The 17,776-nt window shown below is 54.5% G+C and overlaps 1 protein-coding gene across 2 annotated transcripts in view; it reads left to right on the forward strand.

The window, feature by feature from the left end:
* Nucleotides 1–17,776, forward strand: part of gapdhs (glyceraldehyde-3-phosphate dehydrogenase, spermatogenic) — a 31,632-nt gene that overhangs the window by 8,832 nt on the left and 5,024 nt on the right. For both annotated transcript variants that reach the window (XM_070871230.1, XM_070871231.1), the window contains exons 3-8: nt 413–509; nt 3,978–4,084; nt 7,396–7,486; nt 8,762–8,880; nt 10,458–10,539; nt 12,043–12,194. In XM_070871230.1, coding sequence (XP_070727331.1) covers nt 413–509; nt 3,978–4,084; nt 7,396–7,486; nt 8,762–8,880; nt 10,458–10,539; nt 12,043–12,194 — 648 coding nt within the window. The remainder of the gene's footprint in view (nt 1–412; nt 510–3,977; nt 4,085–7,395; nt 7,487–8,761; nt 8,881–10,457; nt 10,540–12,042; nt 12,195–17,776) is intronic.

Below are 17,776 nucleotides of genomic sequence, written 5' to 3' on the forward strand. Positions count from 1 at the left end.
GGTCCAACACGCACTGGCTAAAACGTGCACGACTAAACGCAATCACTGTCTCTGGGGAATAAAATGCAGGTTACAAACAGCAATACGGACCGTACCGAAGTGAGGCCCAGTAACACGGTCATTTGCTGGTGGATTCTAACTGTACCCCTCCCCAGAATCACCCTGAAAAGCTCCACTTCTGAGAAAAACCCTGGAGCCCTGACACCTCGCCCTTGGGACACTCAGGACCGTGCTCACACGCACCCAGTCACAATCGCTCTTCTCCAGAACTGTGGCTTCTCCGGCAACGCGAGAGGGAGAAGAGAAACTCCTTCCTTTCTCACTCTCGCTCCCTTTCGCTCTGTGCACAGCCAATGTCTCTGTTCGGGCCGTTGGTCTCACTCTCTCTCTCTCTCTGACCCGTGTCTTGCAGATTTGGCCGTATTGGACGTCTGGTCCTCCGGGCCTGTCTCGATAAGGGAATCAACGTGGTGGCTATTAACGACCCTTTCATTGACTTAAACTACATGGTAAGTGTGTGTGTGTGTGAGCGATCTCGAGGGGGGGGTGTGTGTGTGAGCGATCCCGAGGGGGGTGTGTGTGTGTGAGCGATCTCGAGGGGGGGGGGGTGTGTGTGTGAGTGATCTCGAGGGGGGGGGGTGTGTGATCTCGAGAGGGGGGGGTGTGTGTGTGTGTGTGATCTCGAGAGGGGGGGGTGTGTGTGTGTGTGTGATCTCGAGGGGGGGGTGTGTGTGTGAGTGATCTCGAGGGGGGGGTGTGTGTGTGTGAGCGATCCCGAGGGGGGGTGTGTGTGTGTGAGTGATCTCGAGGGGGGGTGTGTGTGTGTGAGTGATCTCGAGGGGGGGGTGTGTGTGTGATCTCGAGAGGGGGGGGTGTGTGTGTGTGTGTGATCTCGAGGGGGGTGTGTGTGTGTGATCTCGAGGGGGGTGTGTGTGTGTGTGATCTCGAGGGGGGTGTGTGTGTGTGAGTGATCTCGAGGGGGGGGGGGTGTGTGAGCGATCCCGAGGGGGGGGGGGTGTGTGAGCGATCCCGAGGGGGGGGGGTGTGTGTGAGTGATCTCGAGGGGGGGTGTGTGTGTGTGAGCGATCCCGAGGGGGGGGGGTGTGTGTGAGTGATCTCGAGAGGGGGGGGGGTGTGTGATCTCGAGAGGGGGGGGGGTGTGTGATCTCGAGAGGGGGGGGGGTGTGTGATCTCGAGAGGGGGGGGGGTGTGTGATCTCGAGAGGGGGGTGTGTGTGTGTGAGCGATCCCGAGGGGGGTGTGTGTGCGAGTGATCCCGAGGGGGGTGTGTGTGTGAGTGATCCCGAGGGGGGGGGTGTGTGTGTGTGTGTGTGTGATCTCGGGGGGGGGGGGGGGGGGTGTGTGTGTGTGTGTGTGTGAGTGATCCCGAGGGGGGGGGTGTGTGTGTGTGAGTGTGTGATCTCGGGGGGGGGGGGGGGGTGTGTGTGTGTGTGAGTGATCCCGAGGGGGGGGGTGTGTGTGTGTGTGATCCCGAGGGGGGGGGTGTGTGTGTGTGAGTGATCCCGAGGGGGTGTGTGTGTGTGTGTGTGTGAGTGATCCCGAGGGGGGGGGTGTGTGTGTGTGTGATCTCGAGGGGGGGGTGTGTGTGTGTGTGTGATCTCGAGGGGGGGGTGTGTGTGTGTGTGTGTGAGTGATCCCGAGGGGGGGGGGGGGTGTGTGTGTGTGAGTGATCCCGAGGGGGGGGGGGGGTGTGTGTGTGTGAGTGATCCCGAGGGGGGGGGGTGTGTGTGAGTGAGTGATCTCGAGGGGGGGGTGTGTGTGTGTGTGTGTGTGATCTCGAGGGGGGGGTGTGTGTGTGTGTGTGTGTGTGTGTGTGTGATCTCGAGGGGGGGGTGTGTGTGTGAGTGATCTCGAGGGGGGGGGGGGTGTGTGTGAGTGATCTCGAGGAGGGGGGGTGTGTGTGAGTGATCTCGAGGGGGGGGGTGTGTGTGAGTGATCTCGGAGGGGGGGGGTGTGTGTGAGTGATCTCGAGGGGGGGGGGTGTGTGTGTGTGTGTGTGTGATCTCGAGGGGGGGGTGTGTGTGTGTGTGTGATCTCGAGGGGGGGGTGTGTGTGAGTGATCTCGAGGGGGGGGTGTGTGTGTGAGTGATCTCGAGGGGGGGGTGTGTGTGTGATCTCGAGGGGGGGGGGGGGGTGTGTGAGTGATCTCGAGGGGGGGGGTGTGTGTGTGTGTGTGGTCTCGAGGGGGGGGGTGTGTGTGTGTGTGGTCTCGAGGGGGGGGGTGTGTGTGTGAGTGATCTCGAGGGGGGGTGTGTGTGTGAGCGATCCCGAGGGGGGGGTGTGTGTGTGTGTATGAGTGATCTCGAGGGGGGGTGTGTGTGTGTGTGTGAATGATCTCGACGGGGGTGTGTGTGTGTGGTCTCGAGGGGGTGTGTGTGTGTGTGTGTGATCTCGAGGGGGGTGTGTGTGTGTGTGGTCTCGAGGGGGGGGTGTGTGTGTGAGTGATCTCGAGGGGGGGGGGTGTGTGTGTGTGTGAGTGATCTCGAGGGGGGGGTGTGAGTGATCTCGAGGGGGGGGGGGGTGTGTGTGTGTGTGTGAGTGATCTCGAGGGGGGGGGGTGTGTGTGTGTGGTCTCGAGGGGGGGTGTGTGTGTGTGTGAGTGGTCTCGAGGGGGGGGTGTGTGTGTGAGTGATCTCGAGGGGTGCGAGTGATCTCGAGGGGGCTGGCTGGTAGGATGGGGGAGGGCCAGAAGCTAATTCTGCTCAACAACAACCTGTATTTGTATAGCGCCTTTACCGGAGTGAAACATCCCCAGGTGCTTCACAGGAGCAATTATAAGATGGGGTCTATTTCCATTGGAGGGGTCAGTTACGAGGGGGCATAGTTTTAAGGTGTTTGGTGGAAGGTTTAGAGGGGATTTGAGGGGGGGGCTTTACGCAGAGGGTTGTGGGGATCTGGAACTCGCTGCCTGGAAGAGTGGTGGATGCAGAAACCCTCACCACTTTTAAGAGATGGTTGGATGGGCACTTAAAGTGCTGTAACCTGCAGGGTTACGGACCTAGAGCTGGTAATTGGGATTAGACTGGATGGCCTTTTGTTGGACGGAGCAGATATAACGGTAAGTACTGCAGGGGATCGAATACGGCCAGGGGGATCTCCTGGTCAAGTGTCGATCGCCTGGACGGGTCAGAGAGGAATTTTCCCTGATTTTTTTTCTCCCTGTATTGTCCTGGGTTTTTATCTGGTTTTTGCCTCCCAGGAGATCACATGACTCCGGTTGGGGTGGAGTGTAGAATGTTTCAGTATCAGGAGTGTCGCAGTTGTGTGAGGCGGACTGGGTGCTCTTTGCCTTTCCGTCATTGTTCATCGGTTTATATGTAACCTTCAGGGCTGCTGACCGAGGGCCGTGTGGCTCTGTCGGCCGGGGCGGACACGATGGGCCGGAATGGCCTCCTTCTGTGCTGTAAATCTCTCTGTTTTTATAAACACTGAGCCACATCAGGAGAAATTAGCGCAGTTTTCCAAAAGCTGGGTCACAGAGGTGGGTTTTAAGGAGCGTCTTGAAGGAGGAGAGAGAGAGAGGCGGAGAGGTTCAGGGAGGGAGTTCCAGAGCTTGGGGCCCAGGCAGCTGAAGGCACGGCCACCGATGGTGGAGCGATGGGAATCGGGGATGGTCAGGGGGGCAGAATTAGAGGAGCGTGGGGCACTGAGGGAGGGGGCGGCACTGAGGGAGGGGGCGGCACTGAGGGAGGGGGCGGCACTGAGGGAGGGGGCGGCACTGAGGGAGGGGGCGGCACTGAGGGAGGGGGCGGCACTGAGGGAGGGGGCGGCACTGAGGGAGGGGGCCGGCACTGAGGGAGGGCCGGCACTGAGGGAGGGCCGGCACTGAGGGAGGGCCACACTGAGGGAGGGGCGGCACTGAGGGAGGGCCACACTGAGGGGGTAGGGTTGTGTACCCATTCCCTGAACGCTGGAGCCCAGCACTGACTGACGTCCCACAATGCTCGCTGTTTCCAGGCCTACATGTTCAAGTACGACTCGACCCACGGCCGATACCAGGGACAGGTGGAAGCGGAGGGCGGGAAGCTGGTGGTGGATGGAAATCCCATCAGCGTCTTCCAGAGGTAGGTACCCGGGATGTGGGGGAGGGGAAACGGGAGTGTGGGGGAGGGGCCAGTGGGCCAGCCAATGACGGGGGTGCTTGAGCTGCCTGGTGCCTTTGTTCCAAGAGTTACAAAAACCCAGAGGCCCTACATTGGCGGTGAGGTGTTTGGGGACGTTCTGGGGGTTGGGGGTGGGGGGGGGTTGAAAGGCCTTGTAGCAATGGGCTGTCCTTCCGTTCGATGGCTGGTGAGAGTGGGGAGGATTTGTTGGGTCGAGAGGTGTCGGAGGAAGACATTTTGCTCACCGCTCCATTCCACCGGGTTTCATAACCTTTGGGAGCAGGAGTCGGTCATTCGGCCCCTCGAGCCTGATCCGCCATTTAATACCATCATTGGCTGATCTTCAACCTCAACTCCACTTTCCCGCCCCATCCCCTCATCCCTCCATTCCCCTTCAGTCCAAAAATCTATCATCGGAGGCAGTCCCTCGGAATCGAGGGAGACTCGCCTCCACTCTTAACACGAGTCCTGAGGTGACTGAACAGTCCAATACGAGAACCACAGTCCCTGTCACAGGTGGGACAGATAGACCTTGAGGGAAGGGGAGGGTGGGACAGATAGACGTTGAGGGAAGGGGAGGGTGGGACAGATAGACGTTGAGGGAAGGGGAGGGTGGGACAGGTTTGCCTCACGCTCCTTCCGCTGCCTGCGCTTGGTTTCTGCACGCTCTCGGCGACGAGACTCGAGGTGCTCAGCGCCCTCCTGGATGCACTCCCTCCACTTAGGGCGGACTGGTCTTTGGCCCAGGGACTCCCAGGTGTCGGTGGGGATGTTGCACTTTATCAGGGAGGGCTTTGAGGGTGGTCCCTTGTAACGTTTCCTCTGCCCACCTTTGGCCCGTTTGCCCGTGAAGGAGTTCCGAGTAGAGCGCTTGCTTTGGGGAGTCTCGTGTCTGGGGGACATGCGGACAATGTGGCCCTGTCCAGCTGAGCTGGTCGAGTGTGGTCAGTGCTTCGATGCTGGGGATGTTGGGCCTGGTCGAGGACGCTAACGTTGGTGCGTCTGTCCTCCCGGGGGATTTGCAGGATCTCGCGGAGACATCTCGGCCTTGAATATACTCAACGACTGAGCCCCCACAGCCCTCTGGGGCAGACAATTCCACAGATTCACCCCCCTCTGAGTGAAGGAATTCCTCCTCATCTCAGTCCTCAATGGCCGAGCCCTTATCCTGAGACTGTGACCCCTGGTTCTAGACTCCCCAGCCCGGGGGGAAACACCCTCCCTGTATCTACCCTGTCGAGCCCCCTCAGAATCTTGCGCGTTTCAATGAGATCGTCTCATTCTCCTAACCGGGGCGTATGGGCCCATTCTCCCCAATCTGTAGCAACTCTCCCACAACAAGCCAATCTGACCAGGCCGCCCTCGGCAAGGTGATGGGGGAGGGGAGTATGGGACAGAGGTTTGTTCACTCAAAGCCACAACTGAGTTTTTAACAATCGGCCTTCGACAAACAAAGGGGGTGGCTTACGGTCACCATGGTGATGGGCGCCTTGGGATTGCTGGAGTCACGTACACAGCAGCGACAGAGACAACAGTTTGAGTGGGAGCCAGGCCTCGCTGTGTTCCGATACTGAGTGTAGTGATGCGAGCCGATCGTTGTTGGTCCACTGCGGCTCGATGGGTTTAGTGCTCGCTCACTCGCTCTCGCCTTGTCACAAGGTCATGGGTTCAACCCAACCCCCCCTCTCCCCCCACACTCCAGAGCCCCGTAATCCAGGCCGTCACTCCCCCATCGCCAGTACTGAGGGAGCCCCGTACTGCGCTATCGGAGGGGCAGTTCTGAGGGAGCCCCGCACTGCGCTGTCGGAGGGGCAGTACTGAGGGAGAGCCGCACTGCGCTGTCGGAGGGGCAGTACTGAGGGAGAGCCGCACTGCGCTGTCAGAGGGGCAGTACTGAGGGAATGCCACACTGTCGGAGGGCCAGTACTGAGGGAGAGCCGCACTGTCGGAGGGGCAGTACTGAGGGAGCGCCGCACTGCGCTATCGGAGGGGCAGTACTGAGGGAGAGCCGCACTGCGCTGTCGGAGGGGCGGTACTGAGGGAGCACCGCACTGTCGGAGGGGCAGTACTGAGGGAGCTCTCAGGTGGATATAAAAGATCCCGGGGCCACTGTTTGGAAGAAGAGCAGGGGGAGTTCTCCCCGGTGTCCTGGGGCCAATATTTATCCTTCAATCAACATCACTAAAACAGACGATCCGGGTCATTATCACATCGCTGTGTGTGGGAGCTTGCTGTGCGCAAACTGGCGTTTCCCACATTACAACAGTGACTACTTCATTAAAAATAAAGTGCTTGAATGGGTGTGAGGCGCTTTGGGAGGTCCTGAGTGGGTGAAAGGCCTGGTGGGAATGGGAATCCTTGCGTTGAAGGGTAAGGGTTGTCTTGCGTCTGTGGGAACCACGGGCTTGGCTATATGTTTGACCCATGACCTCGTCGCTGTGAGCCAAATATTTATTTTCAAGCCCTGAATTATCATCAGAGGCAGTCCCTCGGGATCGCGGGAGACTTGCCTCCACTCTTAACACGAGTCCTGAGGTGACTGAACAGTCCAATACGGGAACCACAGTCCCGGTCACAGGTGGGACAGATAGACCTTGAGGGAAGGGGAGGGTGGGACAGATAGACGTTGAGGGAAGGGGAGGGTGGGACTGGTTTGCCGCACGCTCCTTCCGCTGCCTTCGCTTGGTTTCTGCACGCTCTCGGCGACGAGACTCGAGGTGCTCAGCGCCCTCCTGGATGCACTCCCTCCACTTAGGGCGGACTGGTCTTTGGGCCAGGGACTCCCAGGTGTGGGTGGGGATGTTGCACTTTATCAGGGAGGCTTTGAGGGTGGTCCCTTGTAACGTTTCCTCTGCCCACCTTTGGCTCGTTTGCCCTTGAAGGAGTTCCGAGTAGAGCGCTTGCTTTGGGGAGTCTCGTGTCTGGGGGACATGCGGACAATGTGGCCCTGCCCAGCGGAGCTGGTCGAGTGTGGTCAGTGCTTCGATGCTGGGGATGTTGGGCCTGGTCGAGGACGCTAACGTTGGTGCGTCTGTCCTCCCGGGGGATTTGCAGGATCTTGCAGAGACATCGTTGGTGGGATTTCTGCAGCGACTTGAGGCGTCTACTGTGCTAACTCTCTGAAAATCTGTTGTCGCGGGTCGTACTCTTGTACTCCAACCCACCTCTTGCAATAAAGGCCATCGTACCATTTGCCTTCCTCGTTGTGTGCTGTACCTGTCCCGTGTCTTCACCTCTGCTCACTCTCTTCCCCCTCCCCTCCCACCCTGCAGCATGAAGCCAGCTGACATTCCCTGGGGCGATTCCGGTGCTCTGTATGTGGTTGAATCGACTGGTGTGTTCCTGAGTGTGGAGAAGGCTTCGGTAAGTAGGAGGGTTCTGTGTGTGTGTGGGGGGCTTGTGGGAGATGAGACTGAAACCGCCTTCACCCCGGGTCCTGCCACTGATGTAATCCCAACAGTAACAATATAATTGGGAGCAGGAGTGGGCCATTCGGCCCCTCGAGCTTGCTCCGCCATTTAATACGATCATGGCTGATCCGATCATGGACTCAGCTCCACTTCCCCGCCCGCTCCCTTATCCCCTTATCGGTTAAGAAACTGTCTATCTCTGTCTTAAATATATTCAATGTCCCGGCTTCCACAGCTCTCTGGGGCAGAGAATTCCACAGATTTACAACCCTCTGAGAGAAGAAATTCCTCCTCATCTCAGTTTTAAATGGGCGGCCCCTTATTCTAAGACCATGCCCCCTAGTTCTAGTCTCCCCCATCAGTGGGAACATCCTCTCTGCATCCACCTTGTCGAGCCCCCTCATAATCTGATACGTTTCGATAAGATCACCTCTCATTCTTCTGAATTCCAATGAGTAGAGGCCCAACCTACTCAACCTTTCCTCATAAGTCAACCCCCTCATCCCCGGAATCAACCGAGTGAACCTTCTCTGAACTGCCTCCAAAGCAAGTATATCCTTTGGTAAATATGGAAACCAAAACTGCACACAGTACTCCAGGTGTGGCCTCACCAATACCCTGTATAACTGGAGCAAGACTTCCCTGCTTTTATACTCCATTCCCCTTTGCAATAAAGGCCAAGATACCATTGGCCTTCCTGATCACTTGCTGTACCTGCATACTAACCTTTTATGTTTCATGTACAAGTAACCCCCAGGTCCCGCTGTACTGCAGCACTTTGCAATCTTTCTCCATTTAAATAATTTGCTTTTTTATTCTTTCTACCAAAATGGATGACCTGACACTTTCCCACATTATACTCTCATCTGCCAAATGTTTGCCCACTCACTTAGCCTGTCTCTGTCCTTTTGCAGATTTTTTGTGTCCTCCTCACACATTGCTTTTCCTCCCATCTTTGTATCGTCAGCAAACTTGTCTACGTTACACTCAGTCCCTTCTTCCAAGTGGTTAATATAGATTGTAAATAGCTGGGGTCCCAGCACTGATCCCTGCGGCACCCCACTAGTTACTGATTGCCAATCGGAACATGACACAACTACCCCGACTCGATGCTTTCTGTTAGTTGACCCCTTTTGTAGATTCTCTGTGACCTCCTCCCAACTGTCGCCCACTGTTTCTCTGTTGTGAGCGTGTTGGAGTGAGTGACTTTGTGCTGTTTGTGTTTCAGCTGCACTTGCAGGGAGGGGCGAAACGAGTGGTGGTTACCGCCCCCTCTCCAGATGCTCCCATGTTCGTCATGGGGGTCAACGAGGACAAATATGACCCATCCAGTATGAATATCGTCAGGTGAGGATCGGTCTTGAAATGTGTTGGAGGTCAGCGTGACAACCCTTAACTAAAGACGTGATGGTATTTGGCGTGGGGGGGGGGGGGGCAGAAATTAGGTTGGTGTTCGAGTTTGCAGGAAGAGTAATTCTCAAATATGTACCCAAGAAGTTCGCCTGCAGGTACAGCAAGTGATCAGCAAGGCCAATGGTATCTTGGCCTTTATTGCAAAGGGGATGGAGTATAAAAGCAGGGAAGTCTTGCTACAGTTATACAGGGTATTGGTGAGGCCACACCTGGAGTACTGCGTGCAGTTTTGGTCTGCGTATTTACGAAAGGATATACTTGCTTTGGAGGCAGTTCAGAGAAGGTTCACTCGGTTGGTTCCTGAGATGAAGAAAGACTGGATCGACTGGGCTTATATTCACTGGAGTTTAGAAGAATGAGAGGGAATCTCACAGAAACATATAAAATTCTGACGGGAGTGGACAGGTTAGATGCAGGAAGAATGTTCCCGATGTTGGGGAATTCCAGAACCCGGGGTCACAGTCTAAGGATAAGGGGTAAGCCATTTAGGACCGAGATGAGGAGAAACTTCTTCACCCAGAGAATTGTGAACCTGTGGAATTCTCTACCACAGAAAGTTGTTGATGCCAGTTCGTTAGATATATTCAAAAGGGAGTTGGATGTGGCCCTTATGGCTAAAGGGATCAAGAGGTATGGAGAGAAAGCAGGAAAGGGGTACTGAGGTGAATGATCAGCTGTGATCATATTGAATGGTGGTGCAGGCTCGAAGGGCCGAATGGCCTACTCCTGCACCTATTGTCTATGTTTCTATGAAGGAGTTGTCTTATGAGGAAAGGTTGAGGAGGTTGGGCCTCTACTCATTGGAGTTCAGAAGAATGAGAGGTGATCTTATCGAAACTTATCAGATTATGAGGGGGCTTGACAAGGTGGATGCAGAGAGGATGTTTCCACTGATGGGGGAGACTAGAACTAGGGGGCATGGTCTTGGAATAAGGGGCCGCCCATTTAAAACTGAGATGAGGAGGAATTTCTTCTCTCTGAGGGTTGTAAATCTGTGGAATTCCCTGCCTCAGAGAGCTGTGGAGGCCGGGACATTGAATATATTTAAGGTGGAGATAGACAGATTTTTGAGCGATTTAAGGGAGTGAAGGGTTATAGGGAGCGGGCGGGGAAGTGGAGCTGAGTCCATGATGGGATCAGCCATGATGGTGTTAAATGGCGGAGCAGGCTCGAGGGGCCGAATGGCCCACTCCTCCTGTTTCTGACGTTCTTCTGAATGAACTTTGCAGTGGGGTGAGTGTCGGGGCAGTTCGCTCCCATCTTTGTATTGTCGGCAAACTTGGCTACATTACACTCGGTCCCTTCATCCAAGTCGCTCATCTAGATTGTAAATAGTTGAGGAGGGTAGGGGGCTGGGAGAGAATGAACTTGTAGTGACTGGGACAGTTGGTGAACTGGCTTGGGAAGGGGAGAGCCTGGGGGTGGGAACATTGACGAGGAAGTGATGTTGGGTAAACTTGGGTGTCTCAATGCTGACTAGCTTCCCTTTCTCTCTCTCTCTCTCTCTGCAGCAACGCATCCTGTACCACCAACTGTCTCGCTCCCCTAGCAAAGGTCATTGAGGATAACTTCGGAATCGTCGAGGGGCTGATGGTATGTCCGATTACAAGCTGCAGGGCCCGCCCTCACCCTTTCCCATTTCACTTGACGCAATGAGTTAATCGGACCAGAAATGTTCCAGGGTGGCTGTTCGTGCAATGTGGCAAGCTCGCTCACCACACTGCGTTTAGCCGTGGGTTCGGACCCAGAATTGGCCAACGCTTTAACTAGAAGGGGAACTGTTCACCGACAGTCAGTGGGTCTCTGTCTCTGTCTCTCTCTCTCTCTCTGTGTCTCTAGTCAGAGGGTTGTGGGTTCAAGTGCCACTCCAGGGACTTGAGCACAAAATCGGTACTGAGGGAGCGCCGTACTGTAACAGGCTCGAGGGGCTGAATGGGTCTCCTCCTGTTCCTGTGTAACAGGCTCGAGGGGCTGAATGGGCCTCCTCCTGTTCCTGTGTAACAGGCTCGAGGGGCTGAATGGGCCTCCTCCTGTTCCTGTGTAACAGGCTCGAGGGGCTGAATGGGCCTCCTCCTGTTCCTGTGTAACAGGCTCGAGGGGCTGAATGGGCCTCCTCCTGTTCCTGTGTAACAGGCTCGAGGGGCTGAATGGGCCTCCTCCTGTTCCTGTGTAACAGGCTCGAGGGGCTGAATGGGCCTCCTCCTGTTCCTGTGTAACTGGCTCGAGGGGCTGAATGGGCCGCCTCCTGTTCCTGTGTAACTGGTTCGAGGGGCTGAATGGGCCTCCTCCTGTTCCTGTGTAACAGGCTCGAGGGGCTGAATGGGCCTCCTCCTGTTCCTGTGTAACAGGCTCGAGGGGCTGAATGGGCGTCCTCCTGTTCCTGTGTAACAGGCTCGAGGGGCTGAATGGGCCTCCTCCTGTTCCTGTGTAACTGGCTCGAGGGGCTGAATGGGCCTCCTCCTGTTCCTGTGTAACAGGCTCGAGGGGCTGAATGGGCCTCCTCCTGTTCCTGTGTAACAGGCTCGAGGGGCTGAATGGGCCTCCTCCTGTTCCTGTGTAACAGGCTCGAGGGGCTGAATGGGCCTCCTCCTGTTCCTGTGTAACAGGCTCGAGGGGCTGAATGGGCGTCCTCCTGTTCCTGTGTAACAGGCTCGAGGGGCTGAATGGGCCTCCTCCTGTTCCTGTGTAACAGGCTCGAGGGGCTGAATGGACCTCCTCCTGTTCCTGTGTAACAGGCTCGAGGGGCTGAATGGGCCTCCTCCTGTTCCTGTGTAACAGGCTCGAGGGGCTGAATGGGCCTCCTCCTGTTCCTGTGTAACAGGCTCGAGGGGCTGAATGGGCCTCCTCCTGTTCCTGTGTAACTGGCTCGAGGGGCTGAATGGGCCTCCTCCTGTTCCTGTGTAACAGGCTCGAGGGGCTGAATGGGCCTCCTCCTGTTCCTGTGTAACAGGCTCGAGGGGCTGAATGGGCCTCCTCCTGTTCCTGTGTAACAGGCTCGAGGGGCTGAATGGGCCTCCTCCTGTTGCATGCGATGTGTTTTGGTTTGAACGTGTTGGCGTCTAATCGGTTTTGTTTTTCCCGCCGCCTGGTATTCAGACCACCGTGCACGCTTACACTGCCACACAGAAGACCGTGGATGGACCCTCCGCTAAAGCCTGGCGCGATGGGCGCGGCGCCAGCCAGAACATTATTCCTGCTTCCACCGGAGCCGCCAAAGCTGTGGGCAAGGTGATCCCTGAGCTGAACGGGTAGGTGACTGGAGCTGGTGACTGGGCCTCGGCCTTGGGGAATGTCGTCAACGCTGGGTCCCACCCAATCTCCGCCCTCCCTCCCCACCTCACCAACTCTTGTAAAAACGTGAATCGGAGCAGGAGTCGGCCATTTGGCCCCTCGAGCATTCGGCCCCTCGAGCCTGCTCCGCCATTTAATACCATCATGGCTGATCCCATCATGGACTCAGCTCCACTTCCCCGCCCGCCCCCTTATCCCCTTATCGGTTAAGAAACTGTCTATCTCTGTCTTAAATATATTCAATGTCCCGGCTTCCACAGCTCTCTGGGGCAGAGAATTCCACAGATTTACAACCCTCTGAGAAGAAATTCCTCCTCATCTCAGTTTTAAATGGGCGGCCCCTTATTCTAAGACCATGCCCCCTAGTTCTAGTCTCCCCCATCAGTGGAAACATCCTCTCTGCATCCACCTTGTCGAGCCCCCTCATAATCTGATACGTCTCGATAAGATCACCTCTCATTCTTCTGAACTCCAATGAGTAGAGGCCCAACCTACTCGACCTGGAGAAGGATTCCCTGGAGTGCACAAGGGATGGTTTTCTAGACCAATATGTCGAGGAACCAACTAGGGGGGAGGCCATCTTAGACTGGGTGTTGTGTAATGAGAGAGGATTAATTAGCAATCTCATTGTGCGAGGCCCCTTGGGGAAGAGTGACCATAATATGGTGGAATTCTGCATTAGGATGGAGAATAAAACAGTTAATTCAGAGACCATGGTCCAGAACTTAAAGAAGGGTAACTTTGAAGGTATGAGGTGTGAATTGGCTAGGATAGATTGGCGAATGATACTGAAGGGGTTGAATGTGGATGGGCAATGGCAGACATTTAGAGACCGCATGGATGAATTACAACAATTGTACATTCCTGTTTGGTGTAAAAATAAAAAAGGGAAGGTGGCTCAACCGTGGCTATCAAGGGAAATCAGGGATAGTATTAAAGCCAAGGAAGTGGCAAACAAATTGGCCAGAAATAGCAGCGAACCTGGGGACTGGGAGAAATTTAGAACTCAGCAGAGGAGGACAAAGGGTTTGATTAGGGCAGGGAAAATGGAGTACGAGAAGAAGCTTGCAGGGAACATTAAGGTGGATTGCAAGAGTTTCTATAGGTATGTAAAGAGAAAAAGGTTAGCAAAGACAAATGTAGGTCCCCTGCAGTCAGAATCAGGGGAAGTCATAACGGGGAACAAAGAAATGGCAGACCAATTGAACAAGTACTTTGGTTCGGTATTCACTGAGGAGGACACAAACAACCTTCCGGTTATAAAAGGGGTCGGAGGGTCTAGTAAGGAGGAGGAACTGAGGGAAATCCATATTAGTTGGGAAATTGTGTTGGGGAAATTGATGGGATTGAAGGCTGATGAATCCCCAGGGCCTGATGGACTGCATCCCAGAATACTTAAGGAGGTGGCCTTGGAAATAGCGGATGCATTGACAGTCATTTTCCAACATTCCATTGACTCTGGATCAGTTCCTATGGAGTGGAGGGTAGCCAATGTAACCCCACTTTTTAAAAAAGGAGGGAGAGAGAAAACGGTGAATTATAGACCGGTCAGCCTGACCTCAATAGTGGGTAAAATGATGGAATCAATTATTAAGGATGTCATAACAGCGCATTTGGAAAGAGGTGACATGATAGGTCCAAGTCAGCATGGATTTGTGAAAGGGAAATCATGCTTGACAAATCTTCTGGAATTCTTTGAGGATGTTTCCAGTAAAGTGGACAAGGGAGAACCAGTTGATGTGGTATATTTGGACTTTCAGAAGGCTTTCGACAAGGTCCCACACAAGAGATTAATGTGCAAAGTTAAAGCACATGGGATTGGGGGTAGTGTGCTGACATGGATTGAGAACTGGTTGTCAGACAGGAAGCAAAGAGTAGGAGTAAATGGGTACTTTTCAGAATGGCAGACAGTGACTAGTGGGGTACCGCAAGGTTCTGTGCTGGGGCCCCAGCTGTTTACATTGTACATTAATGATTTAGAATAGGGGATTAAATGTAGTATCTCCAAATTTGCGGATGACACTAAGTTGGGTGGCAGTGTGAGCTGCGAGGAGGATGCTATGAGACTGCAGAGCGACTTGGATAGGTTAGGTGAGTGGGCAAATGCATGGCAGATGAAGTATAATGTGGATAAATGTGAGGTTATCCACTTTGGTGGTAAAAACAGAGACAGAATATTATCTGAATGGTGACAGATTAGGAAAAGGGGAGGTGCAACGAGACCTGGGTGTCATGGTACATCAGTCATTGAAGGTTGGCATGCAGGTACAGCAGGCGGTTAAGAAAGCAAATGGCATGTTGGCCTTCATAGCGAGAGGATTTGAGTATAAGAGCAGGGAGGTGTTGCTACAGTTGTACAGGGCCTTGGTGAGGCCACACCTGGAGTATTGTGCACAGTTTTGGTCTCCTAACCTGAGGAAGGACATTCTTGCTATTGAGGGAGTGCAGCGAAGGTTCACCAGACTGATTCCCGGGATGGCGGGACTGACCTATCAAGAAAGACTGGATCAACTGGGCTTGTATTCACTGGAGTTCAGAAGAATGAGAGGGGACCTCATAGAAACGTTTAAAATTCTGACGGGTTTAGACAGGTTAGATGCAGGAAGAATGTTCCCGATGTTGGGGAAGTCCAGAACCAGGGGACACAGTCTAAGGATAAGGGGTAAGCCATTTAGGACCGAGATGAGGAGAAACTTCTTCACCCAGAGAGTGGTGAACCTGTGGAATTCTCTACCACAGAAAGTTGTTGAGGCCAATTCACTCAATATATTCAAAAGGGAGTTAGATGAAGTCCTTACTACTCGGGGGATCAAGGGGTATGGCGAGAAAGCAGGAAGTGGGTACTGAAGTTTCATGTTCAGCCATGAACTCGTTGAATGGTGGTGCAGGCTAGAAGGGCCGAATGGCCTACTCCTGCACCTATTTTCTATGTTTCTATGTATAAGTACCCCAGGTCCCGCTGTACTGCAGCACTTGCCAATCTTTCTGCATTTAAATAATAACTTGCTCTTTGATTTTTTTTTTCTGCCCCTTCTCTCGACCCCTCCACGCTCTCCAAATTGTCCCGCATCCAGCTCTGGATTGGCCAAACTTTTCTCCATTGGACATAAGAACATAAGAATTAGGAACAGGAGTAGGCCATCGAGCCCCTCGAGCCTGCTCCGCCATTCAACAAGATCATGGCTGATCTGGCCGTGGACTCAGCTCCACTTACCCGCCCGCTCCCCGTAACCCTTAATTCCCTTATTGGTTAAAAATCTATCTATCTGTGATTTGAATACATTCAATGAGCTAGCCTCAACTGCTTCCCTGGGCAGAGAATTCCACAGATTCACAACCCTCTGGGAGAAGAAATTCCTTCTCAACTCGGTTTTAAATTGGCTCCCCCGTATTTTGAGGCTGAGCCCCCTAGTTCTAGTCTCCCCGACCAGTGGAAACAACCTCTCTGTCTCTATCTTGTCTATCCCTTTCATTATTTTAAATGTTTCTATAAGATCACCTCTCATCCTTCTGAACTCCAATGAGTAAAGACCCAGTCTACTCAATCTATCATCATAAGGTAACCCCCTCATCTCCGGAATCAGCCGAGTGAATCGTCTCTGTACCCCCTCCAAAGCCAGTATATCTTTCCTTAAGTAAGGCGACCAAAACTGCACGCAGTACTCCAGGTGCGGCCTCACCAATACCCTACTTTTGTACTCCATCCCTCTCGCAATTGAATGTTGGAAAGACGGAAGCCATTGTTTTCGGTCCCGGCCACGAACTCTGTTCCCTCGCCACCGGCGCTGTCCCTCTCCCCAAACTCCTATCGGAGACTGTTCGCAACCTCGGTGTTATATCTGACCCTGAAATGAGTTTCCGGCCACGTATCCCGCAGTATAACTAAACCCGCCTATTTCCCACTCCGTAACATCGCCCGTCTCCGCCCCCTGCCTCAGCTCATCCGCTGCTGAGACCCTCATCCCTGCCTCTGTTACCTCCAGACTTGACCATTCCAACACACTCCTGGCCGGCCTCCCACATTCTACCCGACGTAAACTAGAGGTGATCCAAAACTCGGCTGTCCCCGTGTCCTAACTCGCCCCGAGTCCCACTCACCCATCGCCCCCTGTGCTCACTGACCCCGTGTCCTAACTCACACCCAGTCCCACTCACCCATCACCCCCTGTGCCCGTGTCCTAACTCTCACCGAGTCCCACTCACCCATCACCCCCTGTGCTCACTGCCCCGTGTCCTAACTCACACCCAGTCCCACTCACCCATCACCCCCTGTGCCCCGTGTCCTAACTCGCACCGAGTCCCACTCACCCATCACCCCCTGTGCTCGCTGCCCCTGTGTCCTAACTCGCACCGAGTCCCACTCACCCATCACCCCCTGTGCTCACTGCCCCGTGTCCTAACTCACACCCAGTCCCACTCACCCATTACCCTCTGTGCTCACTGCCCCGTGTCCTAACTCACACCCAGTCCCACTCACCATCACCCCCTGTGCTCACTGACCCCATGTCCTAACTCACACCCAGTCCCACTCACCATCACCCCCTGTGCTCACTGACCCCATGTCCTAACTCACACCCAGTCCCACTCACCCATTACCCTCTGTGCTCACTGCCCCGTGTCCTAACTCACACCCAGTCCCACTCACCATCACCCCCTGTGCTCACTGACCTACATTGGCTCCCGGTTAAGCAATGCCTCGATTTTCAAAATTCTCAACCATGTTTTCAAATCCCTCCATGGCCCTCGCCCCCTCCCTATCTCTGTAACCCCCTCCCTGTCTCTAACCCCCTCCACCCCTCCCCATCTCTAACTCCCTCCACCCCTCCCTATCTCTGTAACCTCCTCCAGCCCCTACACCCCTCCCTATCTCTGTAACCTCCTCCAGCCCCTCCACCCCTCCCTATCTCTGTAACCTCCTCCAGCCCCTCCACCCCTCCCTATCTCTGTAACCTCCTCCTGCCCCTACACCCCTCCCTATCTCTGTAACCCCCTCCAGCCCCTACACCCCTCCCTATCTCTGTAACCTCCTCCAGCCCCACAACCCTCCAAGATCTCTGCGTCCCTCTAATTCTGCCCTCCTGACCATCCCTGATTATAATCGCTCCACCATCGGTGGCCGTGCCTTCTGTTGCCTGGGCCCCAAGCTCTGGAACTCCCTCCCTGAACCTCTCCGCCTCTCCCTCCTCCTTCAAGACGCTCCTTAAAACCCACCTCTGTGGCCCAGCTTTTGGTCGCCTGTCCCGAATATCTCCTGATGCGGCTCTCGGTCAGATTTTTATCTCCTAATCCTCCTGTGAAGCACCTTGGGATGTTTCACTACATTACAGGTGCTATATAAATACAGGTTGTTGTTGTCTCGTGGTTCCCTGGTCTTTGGTAAGCATCAGGAGCAGGAGTCGGCCATTCGGCCCCTCGAGCCTGCTCCGCCATTCAATCAGATCACGGCTGATCTTCCACCTCAACTCCACTTTCCCGCCCGATCCCTTGATTCCTTAATATCCAAAAATCTCTCGATCTCGGCCTTGAATATACTCAACGA

The sequence above is a fragment of the Pristiophorus japonicus genome, unplaced genomic scaffold, assembly GCF_044704955.1.
Source record: "Pristiophorus japonicus isolate sPriJap1 unplaced genomic scaffold, sPriJap1.hap1 HAP1_SCAFFOLD_228, whole genome shotgun sequence".
Lineage (NCBI taxonomy): Eukaryota > Metazoa > Chordata > Chondrichthyes > Pristiophoridae > Pristiophorus > Pristiophorus japonicus.